This window comes from Ictalurus furcatus, chromosome 22, assembly GCF_023375685.1.
Source record: "Ictalurus furcatus strain D&B chromosome 22, Billie_1.0, whole genome shotgun sequence".
Taxonomy (NCBI): Eukaryota; Metazoa; Chordata; class Actinopteri; order Siluriformes; family Ictaluridae; genus Ictalurus; species Ictalurus furcatus.
The window spans coordinates 13391032-13404863 of record NC_071276.1 but is presented as its reverse complement, the minus strand read 5'-3'; the positions used below and the strand labels follow the sequence as shown (position 1 = coordinate 13404863).

At 38.3% G+C, this 13832-nt stretch overlaps 1 protein-coding gene across 1 annotated transcript in view; it reads right to left on the bottom strand.

Annotated features, from left to right (window-relative positions):
• Nucleotides 1-13832, bottom strand: part of fras1 (Fraser extracellular matrix complex subunit 1) — a 139640-nt gene that overhangs the window by 85781 nt on the left and 40027 nt on the right. Inside the window, exons 6-14 of the mRNA XM_053610739.1 lie at nt 10485-10618; nt 9026-9109; nt 8160-8261; nt 7203-7394; nt 5116-5205; nt 4956-4994; nt 4605-4752; nt 1249-1395; nt 103-237 (exon numbers count right to left, since the gene is read on the bottom strand). Coding sequence (XP_053466714.1) covers nt 103-237; nt 1249-1395; nt 4605-4752; nt 4956-4994; nt 5116-5205; nt 7203-7394; nt 8160-8261; nt 9026-9109; nt 10485-10618 — 1071 coding nt within the window. The remainder of the gene's footprint in view (nt 1-102; nt 238-1248; nt 1396-4604; nt 4753-4955; nt 4995-5115; nt 5206-7202; nt 7395-8159; nt 8262-9025; nt 9110-10484; nt 10619-13832) is intronic.

Below are 13832 nucleotides of genomic sequence, written 5' to 3'. Positions count from 1 at the left end.
GCTTTTATTTTCACAAGCACGGCTTTTTCATAGTCATCTAGGGAAAAAACGCACTGTACGTGTTGTTTCATATGTGTGGGTGGAAGACGGAGGAGCACTCACTCAGGCACTGTGTGTGGTCCTGGTATAGTCCCGTCTTGCAGGCAGCCACACACTGCCTACCGCTGAGCAGAAACGACCCACCACATGCTGTACATTCAAAGCTGCTCTCACAGGTGACACAGGATGGCTGGCAGGCTGAGAGAGAGGGAGAGACAGAGAGAGAGAGAGAGAGAGAGAGAGAGAGAGAGAGATAGAGGGCAGGAGACAATAAATTATGGCATAACACAATTGGAGACTACACAGGAGGTTTAAACGTGTGTGTGTCAGAAAAAAAGATAAAGAGTGTGAGTCACCAAAATATTCATGACAGATTGAGACAGTATTAAACCTGCTGTGACAGCCTAATTAGCATTTCATTTTTTTCCATTTTTATTCTACACTGAAACTCAAGCCACAGGAGGCACAGCAGTGAAGCAGAGGACAGGACAGGAGCTGTATTGAACTGAACTGAGTGATGACGCCAAAAGCACAAGGTCATTCTCGGGGCGCATTAGCTGCCTGTCAAGTGATGTTGGATCCCACCTCTGACCTCAGAATGAAAGGGGATATTTTCCCGAAGAGAAGGAACACGTTCTGACCTGTTCGTTTCGAGTCACGCTCAAATACATGCTCCTTTTACCTCAGAAGGGAAAATTATACTGCTTATCAGTCTGACTATGTAGGCTCAGGGTGTGTTAATGTGTGTGTGTTAAACGTGTGCATTTGTCTGGCATATATAAAACACACCCATTTAAAACACATGACCCAGGCCTCCCGAGCGAAGACTTCAGAAAAAGGTTGCATTAACACCTTTATCTTGCATGGATAGCTTTATGGCAGAGAAACAGCTATTTGGCGCCAAGCATTTATGGGATTTTAAATACTTCAGTAAGCACTAAGATGAGCACCAGAGATGTGTGTCTGTGTGAGAGAAAGAGAGGGCGAGCTGAAACACAAAAGGCCAAAAGGGAGACAAAAAGAGAAGACAACAAAGATGAGCCTATGAATCTTCACTGCCGAAAATTCTTTAACTGACCAGCACCAGAGAGAGGGAAAAAAATAGAAACTAATATGTAAATGAGATGCAAATGAGAGACAGGCGTATAAAACAATTCAGAAAGGCTAGAAAGCTATGAAAAGTTCTAGAAAAGAAACACTGAAAGGTACCTGCACAGACTCGGCCATTAGGGAAAAAACCGTGAGGACAAACGTGCACACAGCGTCCTTTCCAGAGAAAAGCTCCAGGGTCTTTACAGCTATTACACTGATCCGGCGTAGTGGAGCATGTCAAACAGTCTGGATGACACTGGACCGCTGACCACACACACACACACACACACACACACACACACACACACAAACAGCACATTAAAAAAGTAGTACCAAATCAAGGTGACCGGAGATTATAACAGGTGCCGATAAACTCAAAATGGTTTTTAAACCTGAGCACAGAAAATCTTCGGATATTAAAGGTGCAGTCTGTACGTTAGTACACGTGCTATAAAACTCACAGTATTTGCATTAATGATTGCTAAAAACAGTGATTATACCAACTAGAACGTGTATGTCCGAGATTACCAGTTGTTATGAACGGTTTAGACTTAGAAAATATAACGTGCTGGATACAAAACAAAAATCGAACAAAATCTGGCAACAGATTACTGATCATGTGAAGAATCTACCACTAGACCAGATTAGTTGCTCCATATCTCAGTAAACTTATGTTTCTTCTAACTTATCGTCATCCATCTTGTCTCCTTTGTTTATCTATCTTTTTCCCCTTTTGTGTACTCTATCATGTTCTACGAATAGAAAACATTATTAAAGGTCTAGAAACACTTGTGAACATTACAGACTGGTTATTTAATGCTCATTACGATTTTCATTCATACAAATTTACAGCTTGTCAATGTTATGCAACATAGACTATCTGGCTAGCTTGTTTATTTCAAGCTTCTGTTTTAATTTTTCTGGTCCAGAAACTGGCTCCACCTCTCCCATTCCCTTGGTAATGGTAAATGGTAATACATGAAGGATGCACAGTTTATTATTTTTTTCACAAAGGAGTGGAGTCAGTTGGGGAAAGTGGGAGGGTCGCCAATGATTTCATTTCAGTTGCAATATAAAGCTCAGGAAATAGAGGGCTCAAATGATACAGACCGCTCCTTTAAACTGTTCATTTAAATACATATACATATATATACATATATACACACCCACACACACACACACATATATATATATATATATATATATATACACGCTCACAGATATGTTGTTTAAAGGACTGATTGCACAATGAATGAAGTTGGATTAATAGTTGGAAAAGCTGTCAATGATGAGGCACTCCTTATAGCTATGGGTATAGTTAAAGGTATAATCCAGCAACTGCTCAGATAACATTAATCATTGAGGCAACCACTGTTAAGACATGATTTAATTGTCATAAAGTGAATAAAACCCACATGGATTTATGTACTATGGCTTGGTGGTTCAGTTGTTATGGTTCTATAGGAGTAACCTGAAAGGGTTTTTTTCAGACCCCTAATCCCTACCTCCTCAGGAATATGCTTGGATGGTCATGTTCTACTACATGATTAATTTATTTAGCACATAAAGATGAATAGCTAAAGAGAAAGAATATCTAAATAGACTAAAAAAATGATCATTACTGATGTCTGAGCTATTGTATATTTAACATGATGCTAAAAAAAAAAAAAAAGCCTGAGCTGAAAAACTACAAATCACAATTATTTCATCTCCGCTATCGAATACCCTGCCAATTAATGACCAGGTAAATGTCTTACTGCAAACACACTTGGTCAATTTCTTCTTGGCACCACTTTCTTGTGAATAGTGGGACCGAGTGTGTAGGAAGGAAAGCAAGAAGACACTGAGTGTAATGATACTGACAGGTGGAACTGTAGTGGAGGGAACTGAATATCTGGCAAGGTGGGTGCATGCTCAACGGCAAACAGACGCTTACCAGCTGTTTGTGAAATAGTTATCAGGGCCTTAATAAGCTGACTCAATAGTGCAGGAGCAGAAGAAGTGCTGACTTGTACAATAATGCAGTTCTCGAACCCTTATCATGACCCATTGTTAGATTCTTCAGGTCATTTCTTAGAAAACCCCTAATTTAAGAACTACACAGGAATTTATATAAAAGAAATACATAATTTTGATACCCACAAACCTATTAAAAACCATTCATGCATTTTCAGCACATGGCTTAAAGTGAAAAATCACCATATTGTAGATAAACAACACACAAAACTTTTATGTTCGGAGTTTCGCCACAAAATCTATGCGTAAGGTAAAATGTAATAGAGGTCCGCACCGGTGCACAGTCACATGCATTGAATTCATTAACCAGAATCCCAGCATGCTAGCAGGTGCTATCTATCAGACGCATGCTGCTCACTATCAAGTGTGATTAATTGGATGAACGCTGAATGCAAAGCGAGAAAAGGACTGTTTTCTCGAGGAACTCTGTTGGGAACTAGAAATCCAATTTTCTCCCCACAGTCAAGCACAAGATTCATTTGGTCTGTTGTTTTGGCTCTTGTTAGTTCTCAGAGGTGCATTAGCATCAAGTCGCACTTCAGTAAGCATGGAGAGATCTGTATATTCAGATAGCTGACTCCAAATAACACACAGCGTCTTGGTTAACCTTTTATAATAACAAGGCTTTAATCAATAATAAATGAGTAATTATATAACAGGCCAATCATTTTAGCATTTTTTAAAACATTAATAAATACTACACTATGGATTACTAAACTTTCATTTAGTGATGCACTAATAGGTAAATATTATGAGTCATAGCCGTGTCATTTTTTACTTGTGACTTGTGTAATTTGAGATTTGAGTCGAGAGAGCAAAACTGGCCATGCTCTCTAGGTGGGAGGGGTGGCATACTCTCTCTCCGTTGTCAGTCACTGCGATGTTAGCCAATAGTGGGTGTCTGTGATCTAAAGTATGCGGAAGAGGGCAGATAGCACTTTCCTCTGATTTTGTTAAGCTACGCTGTGTCACAGTATGAGCAACATTTGGCTGGTGTCATGTGTCTCCGAGGAAGTACGTGTTAACCTTCTCCCACCCTGATTGGTATCTGTTGTACAGAAGCTGGATAGTGGTAAGAATTGACAGGTGACCAAATTGGGGTAAAGATGGGGAAATATCCAGTCCAAACCTCCCAATAGTACAGTACAAGAATAAGTATGAATAGCAGGTAAGGGCGTGTCTATAAGCATTGAGCTGAGCGTGTGTGCATATAGTCATGAGCAGAGCACAGCAGAAAGGGCCAAGCAAGTTATTATTGTTATTATTTCTGTTTTAGTGTTAACTACCATGTGTTGACTGATATTCCAATCAAATTACTAGGAATGAACTTGGCTCATTGGTATCCTGGGATTGTGAAAGGTTTCGTGAACTTGAACATGAGCTTGCATTCAGAAACGTAGAAAATGTGATCATTTTTCTACACCATCTTCACACATATACGCAAACACACATCTCACCTGGGTGGCATTCAGGGCAGCACTGTCCCTGCTGAGGCACAGCAAGGGTGCCAACAGGACACGTCGGACAGGAGTGCTGGTAACAGGTCACATGACCATCCCGACACTGGCACTCCCGACATGGCCCATCACTCACACTCTCCAGATTCTGAAACACACACACACACATTTGAATATGTGAATCCTTTTAGTGATACATTTTGTGACAACTAAACAAATCCCATGCACATATGATGCCACCTTCGTCTTCTGACATCACCAATGAAAGAAACTTCACAACTCTGACAAAACACCTCTAACACATTTGAACGTGTATGATGTACGATCATGGAGTTTCACAGCTCTACTTACAGCAAGACGTCTGAAACTCCTCACAGTGGATTTCTCATCCTGAAGAATTCAATAATGGTCAGAATTTTGGGTTATTTGCAATAATATACAGTATATATATATTATATAGCAAAGCACATAATATCTTATTACATTAGACACATTCGTTTTCACGCCATACCTCAATTCCCAGGTGTGTATACACACAGGAACTGACTGATGGTTTACACTCTGGGCAGCATTTCCCAGTTAAATACACCAACTCTTCCCCCTGGTACACAGTAAAATGTGTTAATGTGTAAAAAAAAAAAAAACCCTGGTAAATAACTTTCCTTAAAGTGTTAGCAAACTCAAATCACAGCAACAATGCCACATGCAATCTAGTTCTCAAACTTTTTTTTTGCTAGTGTTGGTCGTCTTCATCCATGAGAAAGGCAGCGTCAGTGTCTTCTATATGGCATTGTTTGATTACCTCAATGTTCATCATTTGAGAGAAACGAGATCTCATTAGAAATGGAAACTATATTATAATAGCTTTCTCCTCTCACTCTCGCTCAAACACTGGCCAACTGGGAAGTGGATAATTTGTCATTAGAAGCGGTAGATAACGTATTAATAAGCCATCTTGGAACGCGATTTTATTTTCTATTTATTACATTTAGGTTTCTCCCAGTTGAGTAATTTACAAGGCTCAAGGTTGCTGGCCATATCCTAATTATACAGTCACACCATTATTCTGAAGAAGGGCAGTGTACCCAATGTCCTTCCATCCCTGATTACTGACACCTGTGTCCTATCAGTGGCTACAATCCTGGACTGTTTAAACAGAGCAACGCTGCAGACTTAATCTATAAACTCTTGCACCTACACTGTACTTCCATGCCACTCTAAACATCCCATCATCGTATAGATCTAGACATATCTCATTCTTGTTTTGTGCAGTTTGTTACGTCTCGTTCTTGTATCATTTTCTTATCATGTCTAGTTATATATGCTGTATAGCTATATGTGTCTATTTCTTGCTGTGTGTAGTTCTTATCATGTCAGGTTCTTGTGTCTAATGCTATTCGGGTCTAGTTCTTTTTGTGTCTAGTTTTTGTGTCCAGTTCTTATCAAGTCTAGTTCTGGTCATGTCTAATTCCAGCTGACTGTAGTTCTCGTTGTGTCTAGTTCTAGCAGAGTCTAGTTCTTGTTGCGTCTAGTGCTTGGTGTGTCTAGTTCTGGTTGCGTCTAGTTCTGGTTGCGTCTAGTTCTTGTTGCGTCTAGTTCCGGTTGCGTCTAGTTCCGGTTGAGTCTAGTTCCGGTTGAGTCTAGTTCCGGTTGCGCCTGGTTCCTGTTGCGTCTAGTTCCGGTTGAGTCTAGTTCCGGTTGTGTCTAGTTCTTGGTGTGTCTAGTTCTGGTTGTGTCTAGTTCTTGTTTTGCTTGGTCTTGTCTTGTCTTATCTATTTTTCAGATTAACTCAGTTTTCTAGAAGTCAACGTCTGTATTGCATATCACTGTTCATTTAGAGGACTAATTACTTCTTAATTGGTCTGATTCAAAATTTTTTTGTTAAATCTATTCTTCATATATTGCTTTTCCTCTAGTTTTGTTTTTTAATTGCTTCAACTTGCCTTGTGGTGTGTTTCACAGATATTTGTTCTTATTATGTTACCTTGTAAATAAATCACACTCACACAATCGTCCACACAGGTCTTGGTCTGATCACACACACTTCTCATTTACATTATACTTCACTGCTGTATTGCAGAGTGCCCCAATGCAAGAATGCTCATATCTGCTATATAAATCACTATATAAATGTGGAGTTGGATCCTGTAGTTCCTCAAGTCCTTGGACCCCCACCAGAAATGGCAAAAGGCACAGTAGGCACTGACCCTGTATCCTAATGGAAGGTCTGACCTCATTCCCTGTCTCTGATGTGGTCATACGTCAGTGGCCATACCATAATAATAAAAGTGCACGCTAAAGCATGTACGAATCCTTAAAGGTCACACTTCAAAATGTTCAACACTTCTGAAAACCACATATATATTTCTTTTTTGACAAAATAATGTTTCTCCAAAATAACTTCTACACTAATTCTAAATCCCTTTAAGTAGAGCTGCATTATACTGTATAGCTCCTGCATTCAGATATTCTTGCCGAACATGTTTAAAATAGCTGTTGGCTAAATTTAAGTTAGCCTGCTAAGTACATGCAATCATGATGTTATACTGATGGCATGCATTCAGCTAAAATATAGAAAAAGCATGGTGGTTCTCCTACCCGTGGGCACTCCAGCATGGCACACTCGACACGTTGGCATAACACCTGGCCACGCTGACACGCACAGAACTCGCAGCCTGTACCATTCCACATGTCACCATGGTAACGTGTTGTACCCTCATATAGGCAGCTGCCTTTGGTAGAGACGCACTCCTCACAACATTGTCCAGGCCGCCTCACCTTCATCTCACCCTGACAGCACACACAATACAGATCATATGTGAAGTCTCAGTTAGTAGAGGCTCATTGTAACATATAAATAACTACATTTTGTGTATAAATAATATATATATATATATCAGTATAAACGTTTGCATCGTTGTTTCTGAATATGCTCCCTATCATTTTGATCAACAGCTTTCATATCTTCTGATCTACCATCTGGGAAGGGTGAAGGCTAATGCCTGCTTCCTTCAAGATACCTAAAGCCAGCCACATCTTTTCAAACTGCTGCTCATGCTGTGTCACAGGGCAGCATAACACACTTGGAGAAAAGCTCTATCTGCCCTCTTCCACATACATGAGCTCACAGACGTCCACGATTGGCTAGTCTATTAGACGCTGATTAGACAAAGAGAGAGTACACCATCCCTCCCACCATAAAAAGCACGGCCAATTTTGCTCCCTTGTGGCATCATCGGGATTCAAACTTGTGATCTCCTTTAGATAGAATGAACTCTTTTCTGTTGCACCACTCTGGAGCCATAAAAAGGAATTCAACACAAGAAATGATTTCAAGGAAAATGGCAAACACAACTATAAATCTAATAATGATTCCAGCCTCTCACTCCCACACACAATTAAATATGGTATCGCATACACCTGTATTACAATTCGAACAGAAATATATACGTTACAGCTGCGTGTTATTGTACTCCAAGGCAAAATCAAGCCGCTGACTGGACTGGAGATTTATTATTGTGTATGAAATATTTGGTGTAATGGCTTGTAAATGACCTTGTCACACTGGAGAGGGCTGCATTTTTCTGTGTGACACCGTGATTGCCCGCGGTGACATACGCAGGTAGTACAACTGCTTTTCTGCCACTGTTGACCATCCTGGGGAGAGAAGACATGGGTTCAGGTTTGAAGGGGCTTGAAGCTAACAGTAATTTAAAACACAGTCCTCCTCGCTTAGCAGAATTCAACTGTTCCTAAGCAGCCACCTATTGCTTAAATTTTACGATTCAAAAAGTGGCACATTCCTGATTATTGTCCGAATACCAAATATACTAAATGTCCATGGTCTGGTCAATATCAAGTGTTGGAACCTAATGCTCATTCACAGTAATGTGTTATATCCAACATGACAGACTCACAACACTTGAAATAGCTAAAGGTGTTCAGGGGTGATTAAGGAAAAGGCAAATCGTGCAGAAAATAGTCCTCAGGGATAGAGAATTCATTAACTTGAGAAATTAACAAACTTTCCATACTGTGCTTGTTCATCAGTTGTGTCTAATTTTCTTCAGTAGATCATGATTGACCTGACACATCACGGCTCAATGGCCACGCTCTTTAATTGGTCCTTCCCACCGAAGTTTTATATTGTCTACCAATGACAATGTGTACATTATAGAAACCTGATGAGTCACATCAGAAACTTAGAAGTGGAACATGGGGAAAGAGAAAACAGCATGAAAAAACAGGGACAGAATGAAAGGAGAGTGTTCTTGATGAGAACCCTCTGCACCTAATGTGCTGCTTTAATGCCTCATTTTCTTTCAAGCTGTCTCCATCTTGAAAGAATATTGACCAATGTGCCTCCCTCCACGGCTCTGATCTGCTCTCAAGACCTGTAATATTATTATTTATCCGTGTACCTTGTACTCTTTTCCAGCAGCTATGCATGGGTTTGAGATGCACTGAGGGCAGCACTGTCCTGGCTGGATCACCAGGTTGTCGTTCTGCAAAGCCAAAGACAAAAACAAACATGATTCATATGGGGTTTATAATTGCATTTTTAATTTTTTTTTTGCATGGCATGGCATATACAGTGATGCGAAAATTTTGTGACTTGATATATTGATATAAATCTTCATCTGGTTCTAACCAGGGCCAAAAATTACATAATTAGATAACACAGTTCCAACAGTCCAATTTATAATAAATAATGAATAAATTAAAATATAATGCTTTTTTGTGGAATTTGGCAACTCGTAACAACATCGCATTAATTTATTAATGTTTGAGTGCATGATTCTGCACCCCAGCGCTTGATAGGATTAGGTCTGGACTGGTCTGAAACTGTAATTTTTCAGCCATTCATTTTTATTTTTGTTGCTGTGTTTGTAATTATTGCATGACCCAGTTTTGGCCATGCCTCAGCTGTCAAAGAGATTATCTTCATAAATGCTTCCAGAATGCATTGATATAAAGAGGTGTTCATTTTCAACTTGATGACTGCAAGGCACCTACAGTAGGTTCTGCAAAACACCATCCCTTCAACACCATAGTTTGTATGGGGGCATTTTTGATGATGTACCATGTTTCATTTCTAGAAAATGATCACCAATTATGTCCAGACTTGCTCAGTCTTTTTCTGAATAGAGTAATTTAACATTTTTAGGTTTGAACTGAAGCCAGCAAATCTCCACATTTGGCTCTTGGGTTCTTCGTGGTTTCTCATATCAAAGTTCTGACCTTGGGTGAATGTACTGGGACGCCACTCTTTGGAAGATCGACAACAGTCTTAAAAGTGATCCATTTCCCAATAATCTTTCTCAATGTAGAATGATGATTTATTATTATTATTATTTTTAAATGGCCTTGATAAGCAGCAACAATTGTTTCTCTGGGATAATTGCTGATGTCTTTTCTCGTTGGCATGATGTTAACACAAACCTGAATGTTTCAGATCACCCAACTGCCAAAAGTTCTGCTTTTAAAGATGTCGCCACACCACATAATATATAATTAGTATAAATGGTTAAGTATGTAACTAGTCAAGAGCATTTAATGAGCAGCTCCTGCTTGCAAATTATTTTGTGAATTGCTATGGTAGAAGCAAGGGTAAGCTTATTTACGAATACTGCCTGACTTTTTTGGTACTTACTCATTTTATGCAATGTTTATGCAGATATTTTATGTTAGATGTACTTACTTTTAGGACCTGGTTGGGACAGAGTAGTATTCTTTTACGTCTTGTTATATAAAATGTACTCGGTTTTTCTCATCACTGTATATAAAAATTAGAACTACTGCCAGTGTGTTTATGCAACTGAAATACATCCCAATTAGGACAGTAAGTTGAAGTGAAGCTGTTTGACTCTCTGTACTCACTGGCTTGCATGTAATGGGTTGGCACTCTGCGACAGAGCACTGCACTTGTCCATTTCTACATTCACACCTCGTACAGGGACTTGGGCTCCATTCCTCTCCATCCCTGTGCTCTTCTCCCTCCCAGGAGCATGAAGCTGTGAAAAAGGTACTCAATAGTGTTTACATACATGTGTAACTATACATGTGAAAGTGAGTACTTCCTTTGTCTGTTTTTTTTTGTTGTTGTTGTTCCATTTCTATTTAATACATTCTAGTTTTGAGAGCCTGGAGTTGGGTAATGACACAGTAATGTTGCTCTAGAGATTACAGCAAGAGATAAGACAGTTCTAGCTGTGTGAAGAGAAAACATGTACATCAAGAAAACTTCAAAACAGATGCTCAACTTTATATGAGGGAGCTGGATCTAAGGCTCTGAGCTACAGCATATGAATTATATAAATAAAAAAAATCGCCCCCACAGATGTATAGTACGGTTGCAATATAAAAAAAAAAATCCAAGTTTGCTCTTGTTCCTGTGTAAGTGCAAAAGTGTGATCAAAAGTTTGATAAACACAGTGTGCACAGATGGAGATGGAGTATTTATGGACTACACACATAGTAACCTTAATTATTGATTATAGCTCTGTAAATGTAGCTCTCAGTAAATCCAGTTTCTTCAGGTCTCTTTAGAGACCTTGAGGTTTGGATGTCTCTATAACATCTAAATAACAAGTCTGAGGGTGGCCAGGAGGAGAATTAACCTACTTTCTAATTAACATGAGATAGCTGGAGATAGTTAGCATTATGGAATCATAGTAATGAGTAGCTTTCATTTATTGCAATCTGTTAGCATTTTTTTAGATTAGGACTTAAGCTCACAGTGCCTTGAAATGTCCACATTCCAGAAACTTTCGGAAAGTGGATAACCGGGACGTTTCTGCACTCGTCTGTTTCTGAGGAAGTGATAAATTCCCTGCATGAGAGCAGGGTTTAAACTGGGATTTAGAAAGTGGGGGAAAGTGGCATCGTGTTTTAAGAGTATGGTTCAATTTATACATTATATGTTGAGCTCTACATTTGATTGATTGTATAAATGTGAATAATAAATGTGCTTGGAAGTTTCAAATATATGTGTCTCTATCCAAGAGACTTAACTTAAATAGCTACAGCCTACAAATCCCTGTCAAACAAATGCCAATTTCCATGATTCCCAGCAAGAGATCATGTAACATGCCTCTCAAAAAGGTCTCACTATAGCATTACATAGCCTTTTGATCATGGTTGGTTTTCTCTCACTGTTTTAACCACTGCTAAGCCACTGATCGCTGACCTCTAGCTTGTTCATCGTTTTTGACTATTGCTTAGCCCTTTTGGTTTGTTTCACCTGGTTGTTCTGAACAAAAAGCAAAACCTGCAGTTGTATCAGTCCATCTGCTTTCATGACACAATTAGCTGGTTGTTAATCACAACTAACCAAGTTGCCTGTCAATGTCAGCATCAAACATCTTCATAATAATTTCAGTTAAAGATAAATTATATAGGAAATCTTTTAAGCTAATAAGGTGAGATTATTTTGCTTTTAATGCATAAGTACAACCCCAATTCCAAAAAAAAAAGTTGGGATGCTGTATAAAACATAAATAAAAACAGAATGATTTGCATTTCCACAAATTGTAGATGCAGTTTTTCATAGATTGGTGAACTTCTGCCCATCTTTACTTCTGAGAGTCTCTGCCTCTCTAAAATACTCTTTTATACCCAGTCATGTTACCGACCAGTTGCCAATTAAAATCCAGCTGTTTCTTTTTAGTAACACTTACTTTTCCAGCCTTTTGTTGCCCCGTCCCAACTTTTTTGAGATGTGTCGCAGCCATCAAATTCAAAATTACCTTATTTTTTCCTTTAAATGGTTTTTTAAATTTAACTTTCTTTAAATTTCCTCAGTTTAAACATGTGATATGTTCTATTGTGAATAACATGAATTTATGAGATTTGCAAATCATTGCATTCTGCTTTTATTTACATTTTACACAGCGTCCCAACTTTTTGGAATTGGGGTTGTGTGTGTAAATATATATATATATATATATATATATATATATATATATATATATATATATATATATATATATATATATAAACAGCAATTAATTGTCTTCACTGAATGAAAATATTTTACAAGAGTTACATGAATGCTTTTTCAATAAAGTTGTATTAAACTGCATTCCGTAGTATTAAACTGTATTATGATGGTTGAGGCATCAATAACTAATATACAGTTCGGAACAAAAATCTTAGGCACGTGCAAAGAAATGCTTTACAGCAAAGATGCCTTAAAAAATATTGAAATTAAATGTTTCTCTATTTAAGAAAATACTATAAAGATCAGTAAACAGTAATACATGAAACAAAGGCAATATTTGGTGTGATGACCCTTCAAAAAGTCGTCTCATGTAGAATTAGTGCAGTTTTATAAGTAAATGAGCTGTAAGTTTTATTGAGCATCTTGCAGAACCAGACACAGTTCTTCTGGAGACTTTGACTGTTGCACTTGCTTCTTATTTTTGCAGCAAAACCCAGCAGCCTTCATTGTGTTTTTTTTTGTCTGAAAAGTGTCTCTTACCACTTAATATGCTAGTTTATTTAATGACATACAACATTTTTTCTGTAACATTTAATTTTTTTGCTGGAAAAATAATGTTTGGGAATCTAAAATGTTTTTAGACTGACTCAATAATGTAGAAGTCATAAAATAAATAATCTTTTGTACTAAAAAAAATAGGGTGCCTAAAACTTTTCACTACATACAGTACTGTATGTAGCGAATACTATGAAAAACCAGGAAAGCCTTAAAAGGTACTTATGATTTGGCAGGATCTGAGATAATGGAATATTAGAATATGTGGAGTCTGGGGCGTTACCTAGAACAGTGGTTTTCAAAGTGGGGGCCAAGGCCCCTTGGGGGCCGCCAGGGGGCGCCCGGGGGGCCTCAACAATTTGGTGTGCCCATCCCTCCCACTTGTATGTTTTCTCTTTCTCACTCTCAGAAAACCACACAATCAATTCCTAATGTAATGTAAGGTAAAGATGTAAGATGTAATTATTAATAATAAAAAAAGGGGGATATATTCAGAAGTCTGTATTTTTAATGTGTTTTAAAGACATCTTGCAAAAGGGGGGCGTGTGTCAAATGTTAATGCCATTTGGGCGGCCTTGCCCTGGAAAAGTTTGGGAACCCCTGACCTAGAATTTGCATTGAACACACCATGTAAGTGCAATTTTGTTGAATTGTTTAAAAAAAAAATTACAAAGATTGTAATATAATTTCTTTTAATTTATTTTCAAATTATAGAACTTCAAATATAGAGC